This window comes from Pinus tabuliformis, chromosome 9, assembly GCF_031772625.1.
Source record: "Pinus tabuliformis cultivar Carrire ecotype Pingquan chromosome 9, CPIR1, whole genome shotgun sequence".
NCBI classification, from domain to species: domain Eukaryota; kingdom Viridiplantae; phylum Streptophyta; class Pinopsida; order Pinales; family Pinaceae; genus Pinus; species Pinus tabuliformis.
Genome location: NC_142307.1, coordinates 1,300,397,036 through 1,300,407,751, shown reverse-complemented (window position 1 = coordinate 1,300,407,751; position 10,716 = coordinate 1,300,397,036). Strand labels below are relative to the sequence as shown.

At 34.7% G+C, this 10,716-nt stretch overlaps 1 protein-coding gene across 1 annotated transcript; it reads right to left on the bottom strand.

Annotated features, from left to right (window-relative positions):
* Positions 1-288: 288 nt before the first annotated feature.
* Positions 289-1,904, bottom strand: LOC149153325 (C4-beta,C20-epoxidase-like). Its single transcript, XM_089439665.1, has 3 exons — positions 1,190-1,904; positions 714-1,053; positions 289-632 (listed from the first exon to the last, which is right to left on the bottom strand). The coding sequence occupies exons 1-3, from the start codon at positions 1,576-1,578 to the stop codon at positions 393-395; spliced, it is 969 nt and encodes a 322-aa protein (XP_089295791.1). The 5' UTR covers positions 1,579-1,904; the 3' UTR covers positions 289-392.
* Between the last annotated feature and the right edge of the window lie 8,812 nt (positions 1,905-10,716).

Sequence of the window (10,716 nt, the reverse complement as noted above, 5' to 3'; positions counted from 1 at the left end):
ATCATTTTAAAATATATAGGAATTATTTTTAGTGTGAATTTTTGGATTTTAGCCAAATAATTTGAGGTGAAATCTTGATTTGTGTTATTTAAACTGATTTTTTTTTTACTGTTTATATAAATTCGGCACCATGAAAACCTCTCAAGACTCTTAGATTGTGCAAAAATTGTCCATCAAACTTGTGATTTCAAAAAATTCTTACCAAAAATTAAACCAAAAAAACCTATTAGAAAAACTTCCAAAAACTCACACTAAAAAACGGTAAATACATATAACAAAAGCGAATGATAATATAGTGACTTCTGGTAAAATGAAAATTAAAAATCTTCGAATAATAGATGCGATCACCAGTAAGGCCATTCACGAAATGTGACCTGACCTTTCCCTTCTGTTTATAATAAAAAGTAAGCCGGAGGTCCACCCAGAGTTGGGCCAGCTTTCATGAAGTACGCTTTTAAGCCTTCAAAAGTAACTCCTCTGTACTTTCGAGGATGCTTCTCATCGATCAGTTCTTCAGGAGCACGAATCTCCGCTTCGTCTGTAAAATCCAGAAAGAACGCCATGGACAGTCGTTCCGATCCTCCATAAACCACGCGGTGCTCTGCACTGCGGTATCTGCCATTACTCCACATCTGCCAACCATCGCCATCACTTGTTTCAGTGACAATTTCTAAATTTAGCTTTAAGAAAAAGAGGTCGAATTAAAGATTCACCTGTAAACAGTCGCCGATGTTAACAACAAACGATCCAGGCAAGGGTTTGGTATTAATCCACTCTCCTTCCTTTGTTCGGATCTGAAGGCCACCCACATCGTCTTGGTACAGAATAGTAAGACACCCGATGTCTGTATGAGCTTTCGAGTAACGCTGCTGCTGCTGATTATCATGATCGTCTTTGTTGTGATAGAAATTCATGCGGAGCCAACCTTGAGATTTGTGAAAGAGCGGTGATGAATAGTGCTCAGTCACATCAACACCCAGACTGCAAAGAATCACTTTCAGGATCCCATGTGACACCTCCCTCATTTCCGAGTTGTACTCCTGCATCCTCTCGCTGTAACAGTACGCCAAATTTAGATTCGAATAACGAATATCCCGTAATGTAACTAATAAATGAAATGGGTTTTGAGATTTTACAAAAGAATAGCAAATATTACAGAAACTGAAACTTCAAGATGGTGAAAACCAACCGGAAATTGTGGTTTCCGTGGGGCCAAAGCTTGGAAGAGATGTCATCTACTGAATTGTCGTTGGGAAAGACCATGCTCTCAGGCAGCGAATCTTTACCCTCGGGACCCCTCTGGGCCTGGAAATAACCAGTATTGAAAATGGGGGAAATGGTTTTCTCTTTCATGTCAGCGGGCAGCATAAACATGTCTCGCGCCATGGAGTCCACTGTTTGAACTAGGCTTGACTCGACTCCATGGTTGATGGCACGGAAGAAGCCCCATTCCTGGCAAGCCTCTCTCAGTTTCTCGAGCTCCCGCTGGTCATGGTGATGGGCATCGCCTCCAGATTTCCATGGGAGGAGAGAGAAATCAATGACAGGAAGTTCCACGAATTCGCAAGGCGATTCCATGGCTTTCGCTCAACCGATAGGCTTCGCGCACACGCTGCCGCCCATCTTATAAAAGAAATTTAGTTATCCCGTCTAAATGCACTAAAGCCGAAGATGCGAATATCCTTTTTTAACGCTAAGTCATTGTAATTTCTTTTTCCTTTGTGTCTGAGTTTAGGTGGAGGTCGAATTCGCAAGGCGATTTCATAGCTTTCACTCAACCAATGGCTTCGCGCACACCCTTTTCGCTTTCACATAGCTCCAAAGTCTGAAGTTTCACAGATGGCAGGTATGTTTAGGAGTCCGTCGTGATTTGATTCCCAAAGTCTGAAGTTTCACAGATGGCAGGTATGTTTAGGAGTCCGTCGTGATTTGATTCCCAAAGTCTGAAGTTTCACAGATAGCAGGTATGTTTAGGATTCAGTCGTGATTTGATTTGATTTTTTTTTATAGTATAAGATATAAAATAGATAATTATTGTTTTTTAATATTAGATAATTAATTTAATTATATTAATAAATGTGGTTGATATATATTTTAGTTATTAATTTAATTAATAAAAAAATTGATTACATAATTTATGAGAAGTATAGATTCATTTTAAATAGAGATCTAACATAGATGTAATTTTTCTCGTGTAAAATTTTATATAAGCTCATATTATTTAAATGTTTTGTTTAGTTACTTATTTATTTTTTAGATTTAAAAAAAAAATTATTTTGACTTATATGAACAAAATTTCTACTTTAATGATTAGCAAATAAAATTAAACTTCATAATAAACTGTAAAATAAATCACTCAACTTAATAATATTTTTTATAAATATTTATAAAAAATAAATTTAAGTAAATTATCATAATCACAAATCACATGAAATTGAGATTGAATGTCAAGTTTTATTTGATATTATATATATATATAACTCTTTAATGTTAGGAGCTACACACGCCCACGTTTGCAAATTTCGGCATTGCTCTAACTCGTCAGCGTTCGGAGGGTTGTAAGGTGTAGCGCAGTCCTTATATTTAAATTTAATTTAGTGTTTTGATTTGAAATTTAAAAAAAATAAAAAAAATTCAAATACTTTTCATATTATAAAATATTTTATTATTTTAAAATCAAATTTTCTCTATCTATTTATTAATGTTGAGCAACCTATCACAATGAACAACCTATCACCATTTTTGCAAATACAGGCGCAAGATGCCTCTCGTAGCACTTTGAACAGTAAAATTACATAACACTCCGAACAAATATCTCGACAAATTTGAAATGAAGGACATTAACTTCATTTTATATATACATTTTATTAACTATTTCTAAACTTTAGAGTGGAATCGGCGTGGAAAATTTTCCCTACTTATTGATCCCTAAGGGTTTTTTTTTTTTTTGACTTATTTTAGAGGGGCCACTTAATAAGTAAATTGAATCTTTAATAAGTAAATTGAATCTTTAGGTATTTGACCAAAAGGATCGGAGAGGCTTGACCTTTAGCCCCCCACCTAATAAGTAAATTGAAACTTCTAGCCCCCCACCTAATAAGTAAATTGAAACTTTAGTTACTCGATCTTGCATAAACAGGCTCGACTGTTAAGGCCGCCATCACCTTTAGGTGCTCGACCATAAGGGAGAGGGAGAGGGCGGGTTCACTTTTTTCGGTGTTTTCACTGTTTCATGATGGGGGAAATCAATGGGAAAGCGAGCAAACAGTGGCAAGTTCATTATCTCCAGTTCGCAAGAAGAGAGAGATACGGATAAGAGAGATCCGGGTATCAATCGATATAAAGGTATAAATAAAGATCCAGCCAGGTATAAATATCGAAGATATCAGGTAGAGAGAGGGAATAGACGGGCATTGATAGAGAGACGGTCAGCAATCGAGATATTCTTAGGATGACGTTTATTATGCATGTGTCTAATGAATTCCACGAAAACCTCCCCATCGCAATTATGTTATCTTTCACTTCCTCTATTGGACAGGGTTAACTTTATTACAAGTTTATCACCAAGGACTATCGAAGAAAGGGATGGACAACGTCTGTTTTAGGGTTTAAGAGATGTGAATCTCACATTATCATCATTAATGATGTAACTTTATTTTAATTATTTTATATATTTCATTTAGGTATTTTTTATGGATATATATGAGCTATTTTCTTATCTGGTTAAAGATGTGGGTATTTATATTTTTTTCCTTAAATATGTAATAAACAACCTCATATTTAATATTACTTCATATCAATCATATAGGTATGTGTTACCATTGTAATATGCATTTATATATTTTTTATCATAATTTAATCTAAAATTAATGATAAATTTTAAAATTGTAATTATGTCAAATTTTTGTGGCCTTAAATATTTTATAATTACATTAAATTTTTTTCGCATCATTTGATTACAATGCATCATATTAATGTCTCAATTTAAAGGGACTACTCTAATGTCTCAATTTAAAGGGACTACTCTAATGACAAATTGGATGATCAAATTTGATTGAGCCAATCCATAATATACATATGTGATCAAGTTTAACCAATTCACCATACACATGTCTAATTTAATTTCCAGGAACAAAGTAATGATTGTTATCATTCACTATGTATGAGACAATTATTAGGGACAACGTTGATTCAACAAGTTTATCCAATTCAACACATGCATGACCAATCTAATTTCAAAGGACAAGGAATTAATTATCCTCATTTAGTGTGCATGAGATTGGTTTTTAGGGACAACATTAATTAATCAATTTTAATTAATTTAATGTGTGCATAGCCAATCTAATTTTTAAAAATAAGAAAATTATTATACCCATTCATTGTGCATAAGATAGGACAACATTCACTGCTCTTTTAATCATCCATTTTTGCGTATAAAATCACAATCACTTCTAAATCTCTAAGATAGTAGAAAGTGAGTTTTATGGGTTTTCCTTTGTACTTATGTCGAATCAAAGCTTATAGTTATGTCTTTAAACAACTTGCATACAACAATTCTTCACTACATGACTAAGATTTTTTCTCCAATTTTCTTGTTTTATATTCGTAGCAATATGCATAGATCAAGCATCTTTTGTTGGTTTTATGTTTTTGAAACATCTTGGTTTGGTGTTTATTAATTGTTTGAAGTCATTCTACGAACTATCAATGTCCTATATCTATTCGTTACATTGCACTATGCACTCTCTATTTTAACTTAGCTAAATCATAACAATGCTTTTAATTCCTTGCCAAGGGAAACATAAGTTGTGCTTGTTATCCCAATGGTTTGTATCTATTTATTCAAAGAAATTGTTTCAAGGTAGAGTTCATTTTAAAGTCAATTTTCCTAGTCATAATTGGGTTTCTTTGAGTTATTGTGCACTATTGTTGATATGTAAACAATAAACCTATGTTAAGACTAAAGCTTATACAAGGCTCATATAGAATGATTGTTAGCATTAGCACCAAACCAATCATGCATACTTACACCCTAAGTATTATACTATGCTTCATTCATCATATCATAGCTAATATCAAGGTATGCCATAGTCAAATAATAAATACAAGTGAACCTCCATATTACTCAAAATTGCAACTTAAATTTAAGTGAATTACATTCATTCATGAACATAGATTAGGAATAGTTATAGAATACATCATCACCATTTAAAGGAAAGAAAACAAAAAATTTAACTTGGAACTACATTCCATTAATATTTAATATGAACATATCCATCGTCCATTAGAGGATCAAGGGCAAAACCCAAAGATATGGCTATTGCTACTAATTAAACTTCTTATTGTAGTTTCCACCCATAGTTCTAGTGATACTAACATTCAATAAATACGCAATAATGATAATCACTCAAAACCAACTAATAACCAAACCACCATCATTCCTAACCCTTTCTATTATATGGTCTTTCACTTGACGAAAATGGAAGTTTGTTCAAAATGTTCAAAGTCATTAATATTTTTCCAATCATAACTTGATGAATTATTTGCTACATAATCCTTTTTTACCCATGTGCCTATTTCTCTTTTCACCACATTTTTATTTGGTCACCTAGAATATGACTTGCTTAGTATGATTTCATTTTTTGTTTAGTGATACTAACATTTGAATCTACTCAGTGTGGAATAACTCTTATTTTCCTAGTGATTGGCCCTACACCACCTTATCCTTTCCTTATGTCATAACTTCTCATTCTATAATACAAAATGATAGTACCACTAACCCTTGAGAAAAATTTCAAACTCGCCCTAAATTCAACTCCCACAACCTTTTTTGATATCCTCATCCTTACCCAATTAGGTTCCCAACTTTGGAACCACCTCCAAAAAGTTGTTCCTAAAATCAAGGAGTTTGTCCAATTCCTTGGTCCATTTTCCACCAAAATGTTTACTCTCCAAGTATACATCATTTTATTAGTTATGGTTGGGTGTCTACGATTGAGTTTCCTATAGTAATGACTAGCCAAATTATGTGGAGTTGTGTAGTTTCTACAACACACTATAAATCCATAATATGACTAATTAATAGGGATTCTAGTCCTTATCCTCAGCATATGTTTAACATATCACATTATTACTAGTATTAGGGGACTATTCTTGTGCTTTGGTGTGATGAATCCTTTTTTTTATATTTTCATGAAATAGTTGAGATCATATTTTTAATTATCTTTATTGTTGTGCTTCGTTGCTAGTTCACAGTATCTAACTGAGATTTTATCTCATAATTATTTAAGTTAGTTTCTTGATGTGAAACAATAAATTCATGTGTTTTCATAATGAAAAAGTATTCAAAGGTTTGTTGTTACAATTTGGTATTGAATTGTGGTCATGGGTAGTTAAATCCACATCATTGGTTTTGGAACCCACTAATACATTAGCATGCCAGCTTTAAAAAAAAATGATGTTGCAACAACATAGAAGCCAAAAACCTCCTCCCTTACATTTTGAAGCATTTCTCAATCAAGCCTTGGGCTACAAGAACCTTTACTCTTTAATGCTTAAGGGTTTTTCCCTTCCTTACTTCTCTCAAAGATCTCTACCATGCTCCTACATTATTAATATTGACACTCCAGTATCACCATATACAACATTCACATATTGAACAAATACATTTTTACCAACTCGTTATGTTTCCCATTAACACTTTGTGGATCAAATTCATCCCAAATTCCCCATAACGGAACTCCCCAAGTTTTATTTTTTTGTGAGCTGCATAATGTAGGCTAGTTCAAGGCTGCTCATCTTGAGCACACTTGTGTTTCTATTTTATGAATATGTTATCACACTTTAGGTCACCATGGGTTATGGAAGGGTTACATCCATTGAAATGAATGAGTCCTTTAATATTTTTCCTTGGCCATGGCTTAGAAAGATTCTAGTATACATATACCTTTCCCTATATTGTGTCATGGCGATTGATGTGTGTATCTCTAAGATGAAATCCATGGTTGTAGCTTTCTCATCAAATAACGCATCATAACATCAAATTGTATTTTTTTGGTGCAAATTTCTAATCAAATTATGACTTGTCACTTGGATCCTTTAATTTAGATTAGAGCCTTGTAACTTTTATAAAAAGTAGCAACCACATTCTCTTCATCCATCGGATGAAATCAAAATTGTCGATTATAAATTTACTTCATTTTAAGCTTCATCAGAATATACAAAATGTTAAGTATTACAATCAATATTTAGAGAGGATGAATCTAGTGGAGTCATAGAAGAGCATTCGACCACATGGTAGCATTAGCTACATTAGTAACATTTTTTCATTTATGAATCTCATGTTATCTAAAGATAGCTTCATAAGATCTATATAGAGAGAGGAGTGGACCATCTAGTAAATTTCCCTAGATCTAGCCTTTATCTTGCTTTCGTAAATTGAGAGGGAGGATAAGATGTTTGGATACATTTTACCCCTAAATATTGATGGTGATCATGAATAGTGTGGTTATTGAGAATATTGCTCCAGTTCGTAGATATATTGACTATATTATGTAGAAATTTCACCTGTAGAACAAACCGATATATGCAATGTCCTAAAGCATAATACTTGTTCTACTTCTACAAAACATTAAGCGGAAGCATAATCGAATTCATGAGCAACATCAAGTAGAAACATGCATAACTGATCAAGAGAAATCAATCACACATAACACAGAATATATCACTGGGGAAAGCACCAGCATAAAACCCCAACACTGTATTATCAATCAAGTGGAAATCCTCTTCACAATGCAAAAAGAATCAGTTCAATAGTTATCTTGCTCTCTTTGTACTCTGATGATCTTCAATCAGAAGATGAAAATCATGAACTACCTAGGCCTCATTATATAGGCTGAAAATTGGCCTAATCATACCTGCTGTCACCTCAGGTCCACCTACGTAGTCATAGAAGAAAATAGATTTCTTCCTCATGCAAGGAATACTTACTATAAATATCCAAGCATCTGATAGTACACTTTCCCTCATCTGATCTCAACTGGGTCTCTGACAGAACTGACATGCAACAGTTATCCATGAGTGAATCCTCAGTTATCTAAAATAATAGTTGTCACGAGCATGCAAGCATCAACAAACTATATTTTATTATTTTAACAACTTGTTAAAATAATCTAACTCAACTTGACTAGTTAGAACTAAGTCAGCTGATTCTCTCATTATAGAACTCATACTTATTCCCTCAATCACTGGAGGAAATTAAGGATAAATTCCTCAATCAATGGGACAACTCATGAGCATGCTCGCAAAGACTTCAAATTCGAATTTCCTTAACTAATTAACTCAACTAAATTAATTAATTAATATTTCCAACTGCTGTTAAGACCAAAATTAATTTTACTTCCTATAGATAGAATAGGGATTGCTATAAATAGGAAGGGACCCAGAAATGCTATTTTTAGAACTTTCTATTTTTAGCAATTTCACCTCTCACCCAATGTGGCCAATGACCTCACTGGCCAAACTGCTATTTTTAGCAGGTCTATTTTAGCACATTCTAAATTTAACATTTCTTGTTGCACATTTTTCAACACTCCCTCTCAACAAGAAAGGCTTTCTCTCAAACTCGATCCTGTAACTCTGGAATGTTCTGCATGCAACACATCTACCTGGTCCACTTGCTCCAACAACACTTGGAACAAAAACACTCCCAACTGACCACTTCGTTGGGCTAGGAACATACTCTGATGCTGAAGCTCTACTTGCTACTGACAAGTGCTCCCTCTCTGACATCTGCGCTACTGCAACATCTCCATGCATCTCGCACCATTGCACACCTCTCTGTGCCACCTAGCACTGTGCAAAACACTTGTGCCTCTCGCATTGTTGTAGCCTGCTAGCTATGCGCTATCCTGGGATTCCCTGCACTGTCGCTCTCTCTGCCATTCCATCTGCATCTGTCTCTACCCAATCAGTCAGTTCCTGCTACTACACATCAGGGATCCCGTAGCAAGGTCTCATCCAAGAGGTTGGGTACTTCAAGGATCCTGCCCCTCCTCCTTGGGACGATCACTCTATATCGCCCCACCTCCTACATGGAGGTATGGCTGCATGTGATCCCTCAGTCCACCTGGCTCGAAGTTTCCCCCTACTGGAGGTCTCTACATGAGTAGATGTCTCTACTCTATCTCCACTCAGCTTCCCCTATTGTGGTTGCTCCACAACCTCCTGAAGTTGCTGCACCAATCGTGGCTCTTCCACAATCGTCTGAGACTTCTTCTGGCTCTGCATGTTGAGAGGTAATATACCCTCCCTCTCAACCACCAAGTCTCTAACCTTTGCCTTGCTCCTCAAGGTTTTTCATGTATCTTGTACCTCAAGTGAATATAGGTTCTTGGTTAGCACACCAATCTATTTCCACTATCTCGTCGTCACGAAATTTTCTAGAAAAGGAGCTGAATTTAAATCAGCGATATCTCCCTCATCCGAACTCCGATTCAACAATTTTTTTTTTTGATTTTGGGTATTTTTCCACAAGGATCCAAATCTGATATTTATTTGAAAATTTTGTATAGAAATTTTCAAATTTTCTCTGCAAACTCTCGGCCCAAAACTCAAAACTTTGAAATCTCCTCTCAGTATATTGCTCTTGCTTGATCACTTGTGCTCTGATACCATGTGGAAATTTCACCTATAGAACAAACCAATATATGCAATGTCCTAAAGCATAATACTTGTTCTACTTCTACAAAACATTAGGTGGAAGCATAATCGAATTCATGAGCAACATCAAGTAGAAACATGCATAACTGATCAAGAGAAATCAATCACATATAACACAGAATATATCACTGGGGAAAGCACCAGCATAAAACCCCAACCAATCAAGTGGAAATCCTCTTCACAATACAAAAAGAATCAGCTCAATAGCTATCCTGCTCTTTCTGTACTCTGATGATCTTCAATCAGAAGATGAAAATCATGGACTACCTAGGCCTCATTATACCGGCTGAAAATTGGCCTAATCATACCTGCTGTCACCTTAGGTCCACCTACATAGTAATAGAAGAAAATAGATTTCTTCCTCATGCAAGGAATACTTACTAGAAATATCCAAGCATCTGATAGTACACTGTCCCTCATCTGATCTCAACTGGGTCTTTGATAGAATTGACATGCAACAGTTATCCATGAGTGAATCCTCAGTTATCTAAAATAATAGTTGTCACATGCATGCAAGCATCAACAAACTATATTTTATTATTTTAACAACTTGTTAAAATAATCTAACTAGACTTGACTAATTAGAACTAAGTCAACCGATTCTCTCATTATAGAACTCATACTTATTCCCTCAATCAGTGGAGGAAATTAAAGATAAATTCCTCAATCAGTGGGACAACTCATGAGCATGCTCACAAAGACTTCAAATTCGAATTTCCTTAACTAATTAACTCAACTGAATTAATTAATTAATATTTCCAACTACTGTTAAGACCAAAATTAATTTTACTTCCTATAGATAGACTAGGGACTGCTATAAATAGGAAGGGACCCATAAATGCTATTTTTAGAACTTTCTATTTTTAGCAGTTTCACCTCTCACCCAATGTGGCCAATGACCTCACTGGCCGAACTGCTATTTTTAGCACATTCTAAATTTAACATTTCTTGTTGCACATTTTTCAACATATTACTTATTTGTAAACTATCGTGGTT

Excerpts from the sequence above, each read along its gene's own strand:
- LOC149153325 (XM_089439665.1), bottom strand. The coding sequence starts at position 1,578 with ATGGAATCGCCTTGCGAATTCGTGGAACTTCCTGTCATTGATTTCTCT. Across the intron at positions 1,054-1,189 it reads CACGGAAACCACAATTTCCG|CGAGAGGATGCAGGAGTACA; the intron begins GTTGGTTTTCAC and ends GTACTGTTACAG. Across the intron at positions 633-713 it reads ACATCGGCGACTGTTTACAG|ATGTGGAGTAATGGCAGATA; the intron begins GTGAATCTTTAA and ends GATGGTTGGCAG.